This window comes from Podarcis muralis, chromosome 5, assembly GCF_964188315.1.
Source record: "Podarcis muralis chromosome 5, rPodMur119.hap1.1, whole genome shotgun sequence".
NCBI lineage: Eukaryota > Metazoa > Chordata > Lepidosauria > Squamata > Lacertidae > Podarcis > Podarcis muralis.
This window is the reverse complement of record NC_135659.1, coordinates 36,486,608-36,508,006: the sequence shown is the minus strand read 5'-3', so window position 1 is coordinate 36,508,006 and position 21,399 is coordinate 36,486,608. Positions and strand designations below refer to the sequence as shown.

General features: G+C 40.9%; 1 protein-coding gene across 1 annotated transcript in view; it reads left to right on the top strand.

Moving 5' to 3' along the window:
• The window catches only part of ST6GALNAC5 (ST6 N-acetylgalactosaminide alpha-2,6-sialyltransferase 5), a 78,686-nt gene that overhangs the window by 41,858 nt on the left and 15,429 nt on the right, over nt 1–21,399 (top strand). The window contains exon 3 of the mRNA XM_028733056.2: nt 20,942–21,351. Coding sequence (XP_028588889.2) covers nt 20,942–21,351 — 410 coding nt within the window. The remainder of the gene's footprint in view (nt 1–20,941; nt 21,352–21,399) is intronic.

The window sequence follows — 21,399 nt, the reverse complement described above, 5'->3', positions numbered from 1 at the left end:
ATCAATATAAAACAGATAATAAAAAAAGCAGCAGAGCCCTGCCTGTAGGTTTGCAATATAAATAAAAACATCCTGCGATTGAATGTCTGTGGTAGTGCAGGGGAGGAATGGAGGAGGGGTCACGCCTCTAGACCCATGCATTCTGTTTGATGATATCCTTAAGTCAGTGAATGCTGCAACATCAAGCCAGTAATTCACAGTCTGTGAAACAAGATCACATTTTCAGCTGGAATTTCAATCAGGCACATTTATATAAAACAGAGAGAGCTTCTGGATGGCATGTTTTGCTTGCTGATGTATTTGGTTGGTATCTAAAGTGACTGGAGATTTATAATTCCCCATTAGTACCTTTGGATCAAAGAGGAATGGTGGAGTACTTATTTACTTTTCTAGGTCAGGCTCCTGATGTCAGAGTTTAATGAATTTATGCAAAACAGGAGCTAAAGAAGATTAATGTCTTCGTGGTGGAATGTCCAATCAAGTTATTTTAACACTTGGTTGATGCACTTCTCTTCTCTTCTCTTCTCTTCTCTTCTCTTCTCTTCTCTTCTCTTCTCTTCTCTTCTCTTCCCTTCCCTTCCCTTCCCTTCCCTTCCCTTCCCTTCCCTTCCCTTCCCTTCCCTTCTCCTCCCCTTTTTTGTATGTATAAGTCCCATGCACTGACATTTCCAGCTAGAAGGTCTTGGGTACTAGGGCTGAGAAATATCTCTGCCTTGGGACATTTTTGCGATGTGGATAATTTGACCAGTAGACTTCTTGCTATTGGAAAGTGCCATGTGTTCATTTAGTAGCCATATTCAAGTGTTCAAGTTAAAGCATAGTGAGAGATTGGAACCATGCAAGTGTATCCCACCTCTTTCACTTGTATGGCTCTGCCCCACACACTGTTGGTTGTTCCTCACAAGTTAGCACTATGGTTTTCATGGAGGTGTAGGCATGGTCACCCCTTCTGAAAGGATGAAGCCTGAATATTTCAAAACGATAGCTGCAGTGGTTCTCTCACAAAGGTGGACTTTTGCCATTTTGGGGTGATTACCTGCTCACCAGCAGCAACTCTGTTACCCCAAAGGGCAATGACTTTGTTACCCTAAGGGTGATGGATGGGCTTCTGGATTTTTGGAGATACTGCTTCCAGAAAGAGAAGAGAGAGAGAGGTTTTAATCCTTCCCCAAATGATTGGAGTGTCCCAGGAAAATAATTCACTGTAATTAAACACTAAACCTGTCTGTAAAAATTAATGATCTTTCCACCTCTCCCCTCCCCTCCTAAGCTCAGGGCAGTACCCCAGTCAGCTTGCTTGCTTGCTTTTTGGAGAGCCAAGGCCAAAAAGGCACTTAGAAGCTTAGGGAATCCCTCACCCACTTTCAGACAGCTTATGAATGGCTCAGTTCAATGATGAAAGGTAAGAACCTTCCTCAAATCAACCCAATTTGCCTCATAATTCAGGAAAAACACAGATCCAATACACATCCCTAATCAGGGCCTTTTTCCAGCTGGAACTCGCCAGAACTCAGTTCCGGCACCTCTGAGATGGGCACCATTGTCATTCTAAGAGAACAAGGGAGGTGTTCGTGGTGAGTTCTGGCACCTCTTTTTATAGAAAAAGAGCACTGCCCCTAATACATTTGAACATTTACATTGGGCTAATAAGTTCATGGACTGAACTTAAACTGCCTTCATGGTTAGAGGCTGTTTGCTTCCAAGTACTAGTTTCTGGAAACCACAGGAGGGGACAGTACTATTCCCCTGAGGTCCTGCTTGCAGGCTTCCCATAGGCCTCTAGTTAGCCACTGAAAGAACAAGAAGTTGGGCTAGATGGGCCACTGATCCAACAGGCTTCTTCTTATATTCTTCAGTTCCACAGTGGGGGGGAAATGTGGGGTTTTTCCTAGTTCACCAAACAAATGGATTTATAAAGAGATCTGTGCTAGCTCAGAATAGGGAAAGTTTCCATTTTGATTTCTATAATTTCAAGTTTTCACTAGTTCGCATATGTGGATGCTGTCATATATCCTACATATGAACCTCCTTGTGGCCATGTAGAAGCAGTAGTTTGTGAACCAAAAATTGTATTCAGTTGCAGCAAGGACTGAATTGTGGCAGCTCTGAAAAGGACTGTGGCAGCCTCGCTTTCACCAGCTTCACCCTTCACAATGACCATGGCTAAGTGCAGTTATAAGGACATTCATCTGTGGAAATGAACCATTGGTCTTTCGTGTGTGTGAACCAGCCCTTGTTAATTAAGTGATTAGGAGTTACCAGCGACAGAACACTCTGAGCACTCAGTTAATTTCCTTGTACGTTATCCTCACTAAGTATGAAGCATTGTTTCTTCCCTAGAAGACATTTAATTTTCATGGTTTCTGTTTCTTCTGATCCCTAGCTATACGGAAACTTGATTAGAAACGTGATATACTTCTATTGTCGTGAGTTTTAAAAGGCACAAGCAGAACACAACTCAAACCAACTCAGTTTGGCCCAAGCGACCAAAATTTCACAGCTGAAAGGTATGAGCACATGAGAAACGGTAGTGGAAATATTGCTGGCCAGTATGATTTCAAAGTCACCATTTGAGAAGCAAATATATTGCTGTTTCTGACATGGTTGCTCATATGAAAGACATAGTGAAATTTAAATCTCTTGGGCCATCTGTGTGCCCGGTGAAAGGGACAGTGGAAATTTTCAGGTTTTGCTTTAGATCACTGCAAACTGTTGCCTACGCTGGTAATGGAATCTGAAGGTTGGTTTTCATGTTAAGCACCCTGCACAGAAGCCTCTGAAGCAGCCCTGATCCGGTATGATCAAGTAACTTCATTGTATATAAGTGGTATATAAATTGTTAAAAGTAAATAAAGATTAGCATATGGATTAGTCTTATTTATGGATTTCTGCTATTGTGTAAATTTCCCACCCCATAGCCAGATGCCAAGACTGGCGGTGGTATGGACACTCGCCAACTGATAATGGCAATCTGTATATTAAATCTTTCTAGGAAATTATATCCACCAGAGTGGAACGCTCATTATGCAGAGGCTATTTGGAGCAAGCTATGTGTTAGGAGTATAAGGAGCAGACCGGTCCTTAGATCTTGATCTCTTTATGGGCTGGGAGAAGAAGGGAGAGAGAATCAGCTTTACAAAAGGGAATATTCTTTTGCAGTTTTTTTCCCCCGGCACTGTGTTTTCTTCCAGCAAGAACTCAGAGCTGCCCTTGGCGCTGTGTCAACTTAAACAGTGTTGCAGAGCCTGTCCTGAAGCATATATCACTGGATACCTGTCACATTAGGAAGCTTGAGTGAATTTCTTAGAGCCACTGAGGGTAAAAGGTGAAACTTGCCAGGATTATGTGTTGCAAATGAATCCCACTTTTGTGGTTTGGTTCAGGCCAGCACTACACTGATGGGATGAATGTACACCACACAAGATGGATGCATACGTTATTTGTTTAAAATTATGTTAAAAATTAGGCACATTTAATTTTATGTAGCATTGGTTAATGAAGTGTTACTGCTGTCAGAACCTGACCTTGTTCAATGCCATAGACAAATTGGGATGGTTAAATCTGCATTCTTCAAGGGGCTGTCTCTGGGTCAGTTTAGAAGCATGTTTGCTTTTCTTCTCCATTCAATTGGCTCATGATTGGACAAAAATCATCACCAATAATAATAATAATAATAATTTATAACGTAAACTATTCCTGAACACCTTGCTCAGCCATCTCTTAGGATCACCCTGCCAATCAAAGGGTTGCCTAGATTTTCCATGGCTGTATCAATCTGTCTTGTGTCCTGAGAAACTATTTCTGAATATTTTCAACTAGTGCCAATATTCCCGATGGGCATCATTATGTTGTTTTGCTTCTCTGGCAGCGTAGGAAACATGAAGCTCTTTTGTCATAAAAGAAAGCATCCAATCTTGAGCTTATTAGATGGAAGTAAGGCCTATTTAAATTGATGGGACTTGCATAGATGTTATAGGCTGTATCCACAAGATGACAAGCAGGAGGAAAATAGCCTGTGGTGTTTTTGCACACTCTTGCTCAGGAGTTCATGCAGTGCTTTGATATGTAGGTTGAATGGTAGTTCTCATGCTTCCACTTGCACAAGCAGAAAAAGCCTATTTGGATCTCATTTCTTTCCTTCTTTTTGCACAAGGCTCTAATGCAGGATGTAAAGCAGTTCTTCCAGGAGTGGAAGGCACCTTTCTGTGTGCCTAAGAATACGCTTTGATCCAACAATCTTCTTTTAGGAATAGGGTGTTAGAAGCAGCCTGGGAGATTTTTTGAGAAGGATGGATAGTGTCCTGTAGGGAACTACTGAAAGTCTAGAATGGATGATGGAATGTGATAGAGAGAAGTAAAAAGTGAAATCTCTGCTTCATTGATTCAGCACTTGCTACTGGAAGAAAAGGCCTCTCTCATTATGCTATGTTCATTTCCATATGCAAGATTTTAAAACATGATATAATAATTGTTTATATACTTCTCACAGGCTGAAAACTGCAGCTCAAGAAAATCCGTTTAGAATATAGTGGGTTCCCCCCTTCTTTTCTTTTTTCTGAGCTGCAGATATCCTCTGAAATACCTGGATTCTTTTTCTTTATCCTTTGTATCCTATTTTATCCAGACTGCTAAGCAATTGTCATTTTTATAGCATTTGATGTGCAACTTCAGCCAAACGAAAAACTTGGTACTTATTAAAACCATTAGACAAGAAAAGCAAGGCTGGTAGTTTGAGGATTTGATGTGTAAAAACTATTCAAGGATAACATAGATGCTTATATATTTAAATAGGTATTGTGTAAAGAATGTGTGCACACATATATAAAGTACTCATGCATGCTATACCTCAGAATAAAGTGAACAGAATTCAGAATTTTCCTATCTCAGAGGGCTTGTATGCCCATTATTTAATCATTATTGCTGAATGGCCCGTAATCATTTTCATAAATGTTACAATCTTGGCAGCTTTACTCTTCTCAGATGAGATAAGTTGAGTAATATTTAGATTTTTATTTTTTTTAAAGAAGTGAACTTGTCTGTGGGAGGTTTATATAGAGTTTGCTTTGGAAAAGCTTTCAAGAGTTCTGCTGCCAAGGCAGAAGCAGAATTGCTGCCTCTTTTATCAGCCATACTGGTTACTGTAGTCAATCTATATAGAAAGCAAATTTCAAGCCTTCTGTATCATTGTCCCAGTGTTCTCTCACATTCTTGTGTGACCAAGAAACAAAACCCTGAGGATATGACAAGGCTTGATTCCTAATGGCTAAGAGTCACAAAAGGCAAGAAGGAGCTCTGTGCCTCACCCCAACTATGTCTTAGGTACAGCCCTTTATTATCTTTCATGTTTTATCAACTTTGGTTGCTAAGACAGCTGCAGTCATTTCTGGATAGGGATAGCTTGACCACAGTTGTCCGTGTATTGGTAGCCTCGCGGTTAGATTACTGCAATGTACTGTATGTGGGGCTGCCTTTGAGGAAGGCTACAGTTGGTGCAGAACACAACTTGTGAGGGTTGTTTGTGGGGGCAAACTCCTGCAAACATAGAACACGTTGCCTGCAGGATTTGTACTGGCTTCCAGTTCACAGTGCTGGTACTAACATATAAGGTTACTTGGGAGACAGCCATGTCTCTTGCATATCTAGTAGATAGCTGAGGTCTATGGGAGAGTCTCCTGCAAGTTCTAAAGATCTCAGAAGCCCATTCTGAAGTTTTAGTGTGATCTGTACTTTCCAGGAACAACTGAAGACATTTTTGTTCCTGGCTGGATAAATGGGTTTTTACCACATATAACCTGAGGAGGTGATCAGCAGCTTTAGCATTCTTCCTGAATCCTGGCAAACTGTGGCTAGTCTTAAGATGGGAGTTGTAGTCCCAAAACATCTGGAGGGCCGAGTTTGCCTATGCCTGTTTTAAGGAATTAAACATTCAGTTTGTCTAGCTTCAGACACAATATCAAGCTGTGATTAGTGGAAGTGAAAACGCCTCACAGCCATGCTACATGAGCAGAGAAGAGAGGGGAGCTGATGAGCTTAAGTTTCATTCATGTAACACTAAACCAGAGTGTTACACTAAACCAACACAGTTTTGGGGTAAATACTCTTTAGTCTTCCATCTGAATCTAGTTGAAGTCACTAATACTAGAAGAGTGGGTAACATCAGTTACAACAAAGTCAGATACACCCCTCTGTTAAAATCCAATAGTATGTGTTGCAAAGTGCTTGAGATTTCAGACTTCTAAATTTTACTTTCTTATTCCATGCACAATTATATTTTGATGGCAAGGCATAAGAATCATAAAAACACAGGAAAAGCAATCAACGCTGCAGCTTCACTATGACTGTCGTTTCGTGATGGTGCCATGATTTGGCTTGAGGACATTGTGCAGAATCCCTGATTTTCATGCCTTTAACTAATTATTCAGTCAAGGATTTGGCAAGTTAGTCGATAGAAAGCTCATGTACAGTAAATAAAAATTGATCACACCTCAATTCCCATCAGTAGTTGGGCTGAATGGTGATAGAATTATGCGAGGGTCATTTTTAAGTCATACTTGGGGAGAAACATCCCTTGCTGTGTTGCATAATCCATACTAATCACTGAGGGAGAGTGTCTTTTCATGTTAGTTTATGAATATTTGTAGCCTTTAAATGAGGGGTGAAACTAATCCTCACTCCATAATTGATGCTTCTTAGTAGACCCATAATTGCCTAGCCTTGTCAGACTGTCCTCATGTGGTGGTGCTGTGATTTTTAAACTTGGTGATCATTACAGATAGTTTACTTTCCCATCTATTAGAGATTCAGCCATAATATAGCAGGAGTTCTCACTTAGAGCTCTTGGAATATGTCAGACTGCCTTTTGGATAAGCTTGTAGAATGTGTTCTTTTTTGGTGATTTACTGGCAATTAGTTAGAGGCGCTTGACAGATTTATTATTCTCCTTCAAAGGGTGATGAATAAAGAACACATAATATTAAAGCCAGGTTTTCTGCCTATACTTATTCCAAACAGGTTCACACTGTTTCAGATAATTCATCTGCTTAATGCAGGGTCTTGAGAATAGACAATATGATACAGCTACAAGCAAAATAGATAGTGTGGAAGTAGCATACATTCTACCCCAGTGGAGCATAAGGTTGTGTCCAGTGTTGGCCATACTGTATCACCTTTGAAATCAATGGGCGTGACTAATTTAGGTCCATCAATTTCTGTGGCTCTACTCTTGAGTACAATCTTGTTGGATACAGGGACAATGTAAACAAACAAAGTTTAGCATCACCACGGAAAAGGCCTGACCTCAGAAAATGGGTTCACGTAGAGAAGAATCTCTGAAGGTGACCCCAATTGAAAGACAGTTTCAGGTGGGAGAAGGTGGTAGCATTTAAGGCTTAGAAGAGTTTTGAACAGTGAAATTAGAAAAGAAGACGACAAACACAGAAACTCAAGTTCAAAGGCTAAAAAATTAGAAAAGATACATTAAATTTCTTGTAGCTCCATTGCTCCAGCCCAAATTTTCACTTCTCAGGGAGCAGGTGGGGAGAGGATTAGGCTATAAGAATGTGCATAGCTAAGTGGCTTCTGCTGGCATCATTTCATTTCAGTGCTATTTATTTGAGCTATAGAGCAAAAGTAGTGCATTTTTTGATATAATATAGATGTCTATTTTCACTCTCTTAATGATAAAACATTAGGATATAGATATTTCTTTAAATCCTGTATGCAGTTCATACGATTCTCCCTCTTGTATAACGGCTCAGCTTCATCTACATGGTACATTCCTGCCTGATGTTTTTTTCTTGGTTCGTTTTTTCTCTCTCTCTCCTCTCTCATTGTGAATATTCTTTTCTCTTCTCTGATTGCTTTTTCTCCTTAGATCATTACTCTTGGTTGATAGCTTCAGGTTATCACTGTATCCTATCTCCCTCTCCAATAAGCTCATGATTGATACTAATCTTCCTCCTGGGATGCATTTATCGGATGCTGGATGGAAACTACTCTCTAAATCTTAGCATTATATCTACTGACAATTTACAAGGTTGCACCCTACATTACCATCAGGTGGCTTTGCCAGGGGCCGGTGGGTGGAGGGAGAGAAGCACCAGCACATTGCAGTCATAGCTTTATTGGAAAGATGTGCTTCTTATGCTAAAAAGTTGCATTGTTTCATTTGTGTTTGATTCAAGTTTAAATTTTATAGATTAAGCAAGATGCTCCTTTCTTCATATCCTAGTATCATAAATTTGTACAGTTAGAAGGCACCCCGCCCCTTGGATCATCTGATTAAGCCTTCGAATCGCATTACCTAATCTCTCCTTTCCCAGATGCATGTCTAGCCTTTCCCTAAAAGGCATCAGAAGGATATTCCACAGTGTAGCTAGCTCACCACCTTACTTCCTTTATTAGTGGCTCTTTTTAACTCAGATATTTTTTGTCATAATGCTGAAACCAAGCCTTCCTAGTGTGGTGTAGTGGTTAAGAGCGGTGTACTCCTATACCGCTTCCCCGCTCCTCCACATGCAGCTGCTGGGTGACCTTGGGCTAGTCACACTTCTCTGAAGTCTCTCAGCCTCACTCGCCTCACAGAGTGTTTGTTGTGGGGGAGGAAGGGAAAGGAGATTGTTAGCCGCTTTGAGACTCCTTAAGGGGAGTGAAAGGCGGGATATCAAGTCCAAACTCCTCCTCCTCCTCTTCCTATTATAAAATGTGCATGCCCAGATACAATAAGAGAGACTCTGAATACATTGCTGATGTGATTGAGGCATCCTGCGATTCTCAACTAACCCAACTGATCTGGCGGGATGCATCATTGAATGCAAAGGGTAACGTGTAATTGCGGACCCTCCAAGTGTCCCTATTTTCCAGGGGCAGTCTCAGATTTATAGAAGCTGTCCCAGTTTCTGATTTGATCCCAGAATGTCATGTTTGTCCTCAGGACATCCCTATTTTCATTGGAGAAAATGTTGGAGGGCATGGAGTAATCTAATCCCTGAGCCATCTGAAGGCAGCCCTGTAAAGGGAAGCTTTTTAAATTTAATGTTTCATTATGTTTTGATATATGTTGGAAGCCACCCAGAGTGGCTGGGGTAACCCAGTAAGATGCCTGGGATATAAATAGTATTATTATTATTTTATTATTATGGATGAATAGGGCGTTCCTATTTTCATCAGAGGAATGTTGGAGGGTATGTAATTGCATTCAGAACCAACAATTTTTTATGTGTAAACCCAGCCACATCAGAACCATTGTTTCTTTTCTGGTTCTGTTTCCCTTCTTGGTAAACAGCTGCTTTCCCGTGTGTTTCTGGTGGTATTCTTCTGAATATTTAAAAAGGTAGCCTCTTTCAGGAACCAAGTTGCATATTTCCAGAGAGGAGATGCATTTTAATTATTCTAATGAAAGGTTTAACTAGCAGGCAAACCCTTGAAAAGGAGTTAATGTGGCGGAAAACCCTTTCCCTAAGCAAATGACTTTTCATTGTTTAACAATACTTTTTTTAAAAGAAAGGGAGAAAAAAAGAAATTACTGCATTGAAAGCTTTATGGAGCATACCATTTTTTATCACCTTGACATAAGGGTCATGTTCTATAACCAGTAAATATTTGTAGTGAGATAATTCAAACTGGCTGGGATTGTAGAATGAATTTTCAGAAGATGCAATTATAACGAGCCTGTCGCCAAAGCCTGAAGGCATTCATAGAAAGTGCAAAATCAACCATATATCAAAATGGAAGACTGTGATCACTCCTGGGTTGAGTAAGAAGCCAATCAACACATTTATTGTTAGATAGCAAAATCAGTATCCATTTGTGTAATCAGGTTAATTAGTGTTCTATAGGAAAGAAGAAATGGTGAAATTAGCATTTTTAATGTGCAGTCAGAGAAATACAAAGGAATAGTGGGGTCTTAATTACACATTCTTCTAAAAGTATGGCTGCTAGAGCTGTTCAAAATGTATATATAAATATTAGCATTGTGAAAAACACTATTCCTAAACTCTGCTATTTGGTGGCAAATGTGACATTTGCAAATTAAATCGTATTAGACAGAATCTGCAAAATCTCAGGACCGCAAGTATGATAGATGCTGGATTCTGACCACAGAGGGGTATTCTCCACAGAATACACAATAGTATATTTTGATATTATCCAGTATTTCTACAAAGTACAGTTTTGGCTGATCCATAAGAGAGTGTGAAAAGGGAAAAATTTGCTGATGAAGAGGTTAAAGATTCTAGAAGAATAAATTAATGTGTTCACAGTTTTTAGATTGGGGGCGGGTGTGACTACGGGTGGAGTTCAACGTCACACCAAGGCGATTGTTCCATTAGCTAGCACCGGCATTTCCACTAGCAAGATGGGACAATATTCTTTCTCCACTAGTGTTTTTGTGACTCTTGGTAGCAAACAGAATGGCCATTTCAAAGTGGAGCGCAGGTTGCTTTTTCAAACTCCCCAAGGAGCCTATTTCTCAGGCCCATCAGTGACAACAGACACACCCCACCTTTTGTCCTGGCTGACACAAGGCTGCACGACTTCAATTCAGTGATGGATCTGTCTCTCCTCCTCTCTGAACCAGTCTTAGTGGATTATACAAATCCATGAAAGTTGGTGGGAGATATGTTTACGGATTACTGTTAGTCACAATATCTATATGGAATTCCCAGATTAACAAAGGAAATGTACCACATAATGTCAAATTTAGAGGGACAAGGAAGATTAATTGCCTTCATGCTCTGCTTACGGCTTCTTGGAAGCAACTGACTGTGCAGCATCAGAAAGAGGATGTTTGGACTTCTGATCTGATCCAGAAGGGCTCTTCTTATGTTTTTATGTGTTTAGGATTGTAGTTGACAAAAGATCTCTTGACAGTTGTTGAAGGCAAAAGACAGAAAATCCAAAGTCGGAAAATGCAATGCATGACATGGAAGAATGAAAAAAAACCCTGACTATACACAATGTTAAGCTGTAATAAATCAACAGTTATCATTCAGGCGAAAGATACTGGGGGCATTATAGCTAGCTCAATGAGAAGAAAAAATAAACTGAGTCTGCTGCAGCTGTCAGAAAGGAAAACTGAATGCTCCAGATCTATTAAGAATGGGTTAGAAAATAATACAGAAACATGGTCTACATATAAATTGATGGTGCCCCTCTTTTCAGAGTCTGGGGAAAAAAAACTTTAAAGCTTTAAAGAGTCACACATGGAGAATAAATTGAAGCCATGAAAGTTCTCAAATTTCTGTTTAATAATTCATCAAAGCATTTCCCTTTAATATCTATCGTCTTATGAATGGACAATAGATGGAATTCAACAGAGATTGTTCCATCAGTGCAATCATTTCTGCTTGCATGATGGAACAAATGCACTGTTGGGCCAATCTGTCCTCCTTTCGGTGTTCTGGGGGTTTCCCTACATACCCACCCCAGCCAACTGGGAGGAGCATGCAAAGCAGGAGGAGGGAAGCCTTGTTGCACTAGCAGAATGCCTTGTATGGGCTTCCAGTAGCAGGACCTGTTACAGTGGTACCTCTGGTTACGAACTCTTCTGGTTACAAACTCCGCCAACCCAGAAGTAGCTGTTCCTGGTTGCGAACTTTGCCCCAGGATGCGAATGGAAATTGTGCGGCGGAGGCATGTGCACAGCAGGAGGCCCCATTAGTGAAAGCGCGCCTCGGGATAAGAACGATTTCAGCTTAAGAACGGACCTCCGGAATGAATTAAGTTCATAACCAGAGGTATCACTGTAGCTGAATCTGGGCAAGTTATTCAGTACCAAACTGCAGATTTGACTTTCTTCTTCTTCTTCTTCTGAGGATAGATAGATGATAGGTAGGTAGGTAGGTAGGTAGGTAGGTAGGTAAAGCTTCCACAATTCAAAGGCAATGTGTGTATGTGTAAAAGAGAGAATCTGTCATTGAGTGTGTGCCTCTATGGGATGTACAGCTTTTTATCACCCTGGCCCCACCTTTAAGGAAAGAAGTGTCATCTTCCTTGGGAAACAAAAAAGGAGGCTAGTAAAGGTAAAGGGACCCCTGACCGTTAGGTCCAGTTGTGACCGACTCTGGGGTTGCGGCGCTCATCTCGCTTTATTGGCTGAGGGAGCCGGCGTACAGCTTCCGGGTCATGTGGCCAGCATGACTAAGCCGCTTCTGGCGAACCAGAGGAGCGCACGGAAACGCCATTTACCTTCCCGCTGGAACGGTACCTATTTATCTACTTGCACTTTGACGTGCTTTCGAACTGCTAGGTTGTCAGGAGCAGGGACCGAGCAACGGGAGCTCACCCCGTCGCCGGGATTCGAACCGCCGACCTTCTGATCGGCAAGTCCTAGGCTCTGTGGTTTAACCCACAGCACCACCTGCGTCCCTCTAAAAAAAAAGGAGGCTAGAGGGGTCTTAAAGCAGGGGTGGGGAATCTCAGGCCTGGGAGCTTCTCCAGACCTCTCTGCCTGGCCCATGAGACTCTTCCTAAGCCCCCCTTCCCAGCCCTGTTCCATACCTTCCCCAGATGAGAATGGAGGTGTGTGCCTTCTAAACCTCATGGCTGGAATGTAGCCTGCTGTACAAGTTTCGCATCCACTGTTATGCCCACTTTTGCCTCTAGCCAGCCCACCACTGCGAGTTTTCCCATCAGGGTTCCTCACCCCTGCATTAAAGGCTAACAAATTTATTATGGTTTCTGGTGGAGTGGAATCTATTCTGTTGAAGCTTGTGCCATAATGAATCTGCTCTGGGTTTAAAACTCCTTTAACGCTTACAAAAACAACCTCCTCCTCCTTTTGTCTAAAGTGAACTAACACGCTTACCTGTCTAGGCATTGTGATCTTCTGTGTTGTTATATTGACTGCCTACTGAGGCCGTATTCTGCATTTGGATTTTCTTCCTTTATCCATCCAAATAAGATTAGGAATGGAGAAGAGACTTTGGATAAGTTCTCGGTGTTCTGTCCCTTTGCTCTTGCAGTACGTGTTGCATTGGATAAAGATTGCTTAGTCTGTTCTTGTATTATTGGCAAGACCTTAAAAGTAGGAGTGGCTCTGTCCTGTCGATTCCAGGGATAGAAATTCCAAGGCCTGAATGCCTTCCGGCCCATGAGCAAATCAAAATTTCCCTTTTGCAAAATCGTAAGAGAATAATCAGTATTTCTGTACACCTTGCACAGTGATCCAAATCTAGATAGCTTAGATCATGGTGGGGAAACCATTCTAAGCCTGAGAGCTGCATTCCAGAGTTTGTGTGGTGTAGTGGTTAGAGTGTTGGACTAGGACCCAGGAGACCAGGGTTTGAATCCCCACTCAGACATGAGGCTCACACTCAGCCTAAACTACCTCAGAGGGTTGCTGTGAGAATAAAATGGGGAAAGAGGAGATCTATGTTAACACCTTGAATTATTTGGAGGAATGGTGGTATATAAATGTAATAAAACAAACAAACAAATTTCCTCATGGGCCAGCTTCCAAGGAGCACCTGCCATGGGTGGGTAGATCCAGGGGCGAAAGTGGATGGGGCAAAAGATGTGACTCTTACTCTTGAAAAGAAGCCTACATTCTGGCCACAGAAAAGTTAGAGGTTTCTACACATATACAAGTCTCCCTGTCTTACCCTGTCTCTATCCAGACAAGCAAGAGGCATTATCACAGGTGAAGGGTGTGGCTTGGAGTTTTCTGCAGGTCCTGAAGGGTTATATTTGGCGCCTGGGAGTGAGGTTCTTCCACCCCTTGCTAGATATCAGCCAGTATAACTCTTCAAGAGGGAAACTCATTAAGTTCTGTGGCTGTTTTGTGCTCTTAGATGCTTTAGTAGATGGACTAGGCAGTTATTTTGGTATTTTAATTCGGCATTAAAAAAGCTTGTTACTTTCAGCTTTGCAGCAGAGCATATTCCTGTTGAATTTCATGCAATTCACTTTAATGTGTATGAGAGCCATTCTTCCTCTACATAAAGCTTAAAAATTTACAGCCCATAGGGCAGCAGGCCGTCAATATAGAACAGAACAGTGGTATTCAAGTTTATTAATTTTTTTGCAGTGGTGGAATACTTCACTTTAAACAAAACTTGGGTGGAAGTTTTGCAGTAAAATCTTTTTCATTATTTTTTTTAAGAGGAGGGTGTGCAAGAGTTATTGGGAAAGCAAGCAAGGGAAAGCCAGTCAGAGCAGCAACTACAGTGGTACCTCGGGTTAAGAACTTAATTTGTTCTGGAGGTCCGTTCTTAACCTGAAACTGTTCTTAACCTGAAGCACCACTTTAGCTAATGGGGCCTCCTGCTGCCACTGTGCTGCCGCTGCATGATTTCTGTTCTCACCCTGAAGCAAAGTTCTTAACCTGAAGCACTATTTCTGGGTGAGCGGAGTCTGTAACCTGAAGCGTATGTAACCTGAAGTGTATGTAACCCGAGGTACCACTGTATTCTGCTGCCTCGCTCCTCCCCCTTTTGTTAACCAGCAGTGATGAATGGCATTGAGAAGCCAGGTAAGCAACACTGGCTTCCTCGACATTAGTGATTTAACCCTTGGGAAGTGCAGTTAGAGAAGGAAAGAAGGAGAAGAGATTCCTAGTACAATTACTTGAGTAGTGCATTTAATACCCATGGCTGCAGTTCAATTGAAATCACATATTGTGTGTGCTTGTTCACATTTACACCTTTATTATTTATGGAACCCTTTAGGCAGCTTAGCAGAATCTCAAGGTCCCACAGAATACAGTTTGGGAAATGTTGCCTATTCACAAAACAATCTTCCTTCAATTAACAGTTGGCTAGACAGAAGTACGGTAAGTTGAGTGAATTTGCTATGACTTTCTCGGATGTTCCCAGTCCTAACAAGTTACTGTGTAAATGAAGATAGTCTATCCTTTTTTAGCCTTTGCCCCTTTAAATTGTATTTTAAATATTCAGAGCCTAGTACTTTTGAATAAAAGTTCACATGTTTTATTCAGAAAATAAGACCACAACAGAGCACAGCTGTTAGAAATTGTAATCAGCAATGCAACTGTTAAAAGACAAAACTGACATAGGAAGTTACACTATACCCAGTGAACACTAAATAGCTGTTTATTTCTGCATAACTTCAGTCACAGACATGCAAGTTTTAAATGCAAGCTGGATGCAAGATACCTATGTATTTTATTTTATTTTTTTTGCTTAAGCCTGCAATTCCCCCCTTTACTCCCTGTCTCCAGCTGGGTTATTACTGGTGCATGTGTCTTTATTTTATTAAATATCTGTATGCCCCCTTTTGTGCTGAATTACACCAAGGGAAGCCTACAGGAAAGAAAAAACAACTTATATATAACACATGTTAAATGCACAAAATGAACACACTTGTTAAACAAAAGTCAACAGTGGGAACCAAGGGATTAATAGTCTCAAATACAGATGCTCAGAATATACCAAACACCCTCTGAAATAAAACAGCTTACTGCTGGAAAACCGTAAGGGGCAGAACACACTGAAAATACCCCTCCAAAGTAATTCCTACCAGGCCTCAAACAATGAAGGGACCTGAAATCAAGTTAAGCAATTGTTTGATTTATATGAACCACTGCAGTTCCCCTTAACCCAGGCCACTGAGGATAGGGCTATCATGAACATTCACATAGCAGTGCTCATAAAAGTGAGAATTGCTACTTGAATGCTCACAATTAGCATCAAAGTGAGCAGGGGCCCCTGATGGAAATACCTATAGTGTCAGTTTCCCCACTGAAGATTTTGGATTGCCAGCCCTAGTCCTCAAGGGGAATAGCTACTTTGGGGAATACCTATTATCTTGCCTTGTCCTGCCTCAAGGTAAGCTTCTGGGCCTTTGGAACATGGGAATGGGAAACGGCGGTGGGCCCTTTGTGGGTGCTCAGTGTGAGCATTGGTTAATGATTGGATTTAATAGCTGCAAAGCTCTCATCCCTGGAATGATCTCAGAGGATCAGAAGCTTTTCGGCCAAGTCCTAAAGTTTGAGACTTTACAGGTCAAAACCTGCACTTTAGTTGGACCTGGAAACCAATTGGAAGCCAGTGGAAGTGTTCAGAATTGGTAGTATTTCCTCTCTATTGCCCACTTCTGGCAAGAGCCTCGTGGCTACATTCTATGTCATTTGTAGTTTTTGAGAGCTACATTTGTTGTTTTAAAGTCTCCTTGCAGAATGTGTTATTGTAATGAAGTCTAGATGTGACCAGAGCATGAATTACCATGGGTAGGTTATGTAGGAGTATACAGGTGAGAGATAGTTGGTTGTTCTTGTCTAAAACACATCAGCATTTCTTTTTCCAAAAATGTTGCTCTATTTATTTTCTTTTTTGGAATGTAGAGTCTTTGGTGGTTGATTCAAGATAAAAATGGATACATTCTTGATGAGTAGGCAAAGATCTAGTAGGAATTAGTTTCGACAAAAAACACACCTTATTGTGTGTCTATTCTTAATTGAGTCAAGTCTGGTAGCAGTTACATTTTCCTTAACCTGACTAGCATTTCATCTTGCCTTTTCAAGTATTGTGATAAAGTAGTTAGCTTACCTTTCTACCTTTTGGTTGGCAATCCATCAAAGTAACATGTATGATGTGCACATTTCATTTGGAATCACAGGTCACAAATGGCACAAATATTCCAATCCACTGCCATACCTCCCTTAGGAGTGTAGAAATTTTTTATTTGTGAATGCAAACAGACCTGGGTCTGTTAAGAATGCTGAGACTATAAAGATATTCTGCCAGCATGTAAATGGATTAATTCACCACAAGACTTTAGTTTTGTTTTAAATTTTGTTACAGAAAAGCCATTGAATGTTTTCATACAGAAATATTTATTGAATTGTAATGTATGAACACATATGGGTAGCAGTGTTTTACATTTTTAATTTTTTTAGCATTTTAAGAAATACTGAGAAGACAAGCAAGTGCTTTGCCAAAAAAGGACGAGATGAGGCTTGCTTTCTGCTCAATGAAGCAATGCCACTGATTCCTGCTAATTTTAACCATGGAACATTGGTTTTATAAACAGTTTCATACATATATGTCTCTCATACACTAAGTGATGTGTCACCCTGCTGACTTCAGCTCTTTTCCTGTGAAGAACTGTAAGGGGCACATGAGATTAATATATGGAGACACACTAGCTGTGTGTCTAATGACACATAGATAATTCACTGCCACAGGAAATCACGGGAGCTAATTTTCATAATGTAGTAAGAGCCTTCTGTCAGGCACAGAATGTACTTAGTACCTTCCAAGACCAAGCTTTTAATGCTTAATATGGAATAGCAGCTTTCCATTTGGCTGCATATCCCCAGGAAAGCAAAAAACAAACCATGCAACTAGTTAACTAGGGATGTCAGAGAATCCTGAAGGAAATGGGAGCGGAAGTTGCCAATGTTTGCTTATTCATCCGATGTCTGGAATAGAACTCGAGCCAGTGAATATGATCAGTATTCCCTCTTGGTTTGCAAATATGTACATGCACAGGACTCCCCCCCCCCCCCATTTGCACTGTTCTTTCTTTGCACTGAAATGAACGGTGGGGAGTAACACAACAATAACACATTTGATTGCATAAAATTCTGCCACAGTGGGCAGCGAGAACCGTGTCAGAACCTGAACTGTAGAATGGAGGTGGAACAGAAACAGCGTTGCATGCAATAAGCATGGGGTTGGATCCTTCTTGCATATCCACTCGGAACTCATGAACTTACATGCCCATAAAGCAAAACTGTAGGCTAGTCAACCAGATCAACTTTTTGGGAGCTCTTTTGTGGCCCTTCAGATGTCAAGGAGGGGTGCTTGCTTGGACTACAAACTAGGCCTTTGAGGAAGGGCCATAGCTCAGTGGGTAGGGTATCTACTTTGCATGCAGAAAGTCACAGGCTCAAACCCAGGTGGAGGATTACGGATGGGAGAGATCCCTTTCTGAAATCCCGGAAAGCCACTCACTACCATTCAGTGTAGACAGACCAATGGTCTGACTCAATCAATAAAAGGCAGCTTCCTCTGTCCCTATTAAGTATGGAGATCTGGTGGGAATACTCTTCTCACCTTAATTTTAGACCTTTGTTTGAAGGGCTCTGTCTCTTCTCTCTCATCTGCCAAACTAGACAACTCTCTCTTTCAGATTTCCCTCTACCTTGAGCTGTGTTTACTTCTTGGAAAAACAGTAACACTATTTCTGTTCACCAGTATGTCAGGATATTATTTTGTACTGTAAGATATGTAGGGTGTGTGAAGATCTGGGCCAGTCCAATAAGGCACAGTTATATACTTCCAAGAGGCTTGCTGATTTCATTGGACTTCAGCATGCCTAATTCAACTGGATTATCGTTTACAGTTACATCCAGTAGAAGGGATGTAAATGTTGGGAGGCTTGATCTTGATGAATTATCAATGGCATGTTTTAAGAAATATCCTTTAAATCAAATACTAGCTAAATAGTTCAGTTGGTAGAGAGCACGAGACTCATAATCTCAGGGTTGTGAATTCAAGTCCCACGTTGGGCAAAAGATCCTTCCATTGCAGGGGGCTGGACTAGATTACCCTTGTGGCCCCTTTCAACTTTGTGATTCTATGAAATGCCTCTTTTAGGAAGGCTGCAAAAGACCGTTTGGCAAGAACTCAAATTTTACTTACCATTTGGTAAGAACTCAATTTTTGGGGTGGCAGTCTAAGTTGGCTTTGAAGAGGCTTGGTTAAAACTGCATACACACTTCCAAGAAAACCAAATGAAGTTCATCCAAATCAAAAGTTAAGCCTTTTTAAGCCTCTATGAATAAAATGGCAGAGGTTTAAGCATGTGTTTAAATATCTCTCATTGAAATCATTAGAAGTTACAGTAAAATTATATGCATGTGTATCCAAATGTAAGTGCTAATGAGTTTAGTGAAGCTTACTCCTAGTTAAGTGTGTATAGTATTTTAGCTTTAAAAGTGGTTGAATCTGACCCTAAAACAAAATGTCCCATTGGACCTATAGATAATGGGTTTATTTTAATACTCCTAATTTAGAAAAGGGAAATTTTATCTAAACACTTCTAGCTTATTGCAAAAGAATTGGCCAATTATCCATGATCTAGTCCACCAAAATAGCCAGGTGGTACAATAAAAAAAACAGAGCTAAATCTAGGACAGTATTAGAAACACAGTGGCATTCTTAACTACAGTGCAAGGACTACTCTTCCCTGAAGGATTAAATACTTGCTACATATTCTCATGTCCTGCAGTAAAATGTAACATCACAGTTGACAAGTTATTGCTATTTTATTGGCACCACTTACTCTAAGGCAATTGGACATAATAACTCAGAATACTTTATATGCTTTTTGACATTTCTTCTGTCCCTGCTGCTGTAGATGAGACTAACCGATACTTCAGAGCTTTGGGAACTCATTTAACACTGGAAGAAAATATGTGAATGCATTCCATTTTTGTATACCAGCTTCCAGATGCAGTTATATACAGAAAAACTGCCTAATGAATCACCTAGCTCCTGACTTGAGTCACAATATGTCATACCCAGGGCTGTGCTTTCACGTGTTATATATTTCCTTAATCTCTCTCTCTCTCTCTCTCTCTCTCTCTCTCTCTCTCTCTCTCTCTCTCTCTCTGTCACACACACACACACACACACACAGAGAGAGAGAGAGAGAGAGAGAGACCCCTTATTTGCTCTCTTTGTTTCTAAGGGAGGAATTCAATGTTCTATGTCAAACATTCAATCAGCACAAGCATTTCAGCTTGCCAAATGAAATGGTCCAGCTCTCTTGACAGACACCCCCTCTGAGCTAGTTGTGTAGGAGGGAAGCCCTGTTGCACAAGCAGAAGTCCTTGTGTGGACTTTGCTTTTGCTGATGGGGCTCCTTAGGTGAATCCCAACCCTTTAAGTTCGGGATCACTGGGAATATGATGAAACTGCGATGATACATAGCCTGTATTATAGCATCAGAGAGGCTGCAAACAAAGCTAGCTCAGAGTAAGGGCAGTGCGCTAGTTGCCTGAAATGCTGCTGAAAGATGTAGGCACTGTTTTTGTATGTGAAGAATGCTCCCCTTTTAGGTCAGCCATTCCTAACAGATCCTTCCTACTTTTTTCTGGAAAAAAATCCAAAGAAGGAAGTTCTACAATTACTAAAAAGTTCCTTCATAGTGAGTTGAGTCCTATGATTTAATCTTAATTTGCACTGTGTAATTTAAGATGATTGCCGATTATCTGCTCAGTAGGGAAGTAGCTTTGCACCTTTTTAAAAATATTAACATTTACACCGGTTTTCTGATTTTTTTTGTTCCGGAAGTGCATTTCCCCACTACATTCTACAGATCAGACAGTAGGAAATTATTGCGTTCACCATACTGAACATTGGACAAACTGGTTATTCTTCTCAAATTCTAACTGGAGGTGCTGGTTGTCATTATGGGCATGATGATTAGGCAAGGATTAGCTGGAAACTGAGGCTTCTACCTCAATATCCACTATTATACTGACAAGTGGAAGGTCTCCTGTCAAACAAGATGACCAGGAGGGGAGGGAGATGCTCAAACTTGAACCTGCAGAAAACATTGTCAATCACAGATCCCAAACGCTGCACTACTAAATGTGCAACATTGCACATAAAAACATCCATGCCCATGTTTGACCACCCTGGATTTTTCAAAATGTCAGGGGGTTTTGTGTGTGTGTGTGGCTGTAGGAGGAAAACCGGTATGGTGAGGGAAATAAACTGGATTAGTGCTAGAACAATGATTTCTTGTAAACCCCCAGAAAACAACTTCAAGCAGTAAGGATAGCAATATAAAAGCTATATCTGTCAAGCTATGTGTCTACTCAAGAAGGGAAGGGCTCACTCTGCATAATTATATTGGAAGCCTACCATTTGTATTCAGTCGTTTCTCTTTCTCAAGCTTCTTCTCATTTTCTTTACCTCTCAGAGGATTTGGGTGTATATTGTATACTGAGACATATCTTTCCCCGCAGCCTTTGAAAATGCACTGTGCAAGCTGTGCCCTAGTAACAAGCTCTGGACACCTCTTGCGAAGCCAACAAGGGAAGAAGATTGACCAGACAGAGTGCGTAATACGAATGAACGATGCACCCACACGGGGATTTGTAAAAGATGTTGGAAACAAGACGAGTCTGCGAGTCATAGCTCACTCCAGTATGCAGAGAATTTTGCGAAATCGCCATGAACTGTTAAATATGAGCCAAGGGACTGTATTTATTTTCTGGGGTCCAGGCAGCAACATGAGGAGAGATGGAAAAGGATTAATTTATAACAATCTGCAACTGATGAATCAGATACTACCTCAGTTAAAAGTATACATGATATCCCGGCACAAGATGCTTCAAATTGATGATCTCTTCAAGCGGGAAACCGGAAAAGACAGGTAAGAAGCGACTGCATGAGAATATATTGGAGAGCCACTGCTATTGTT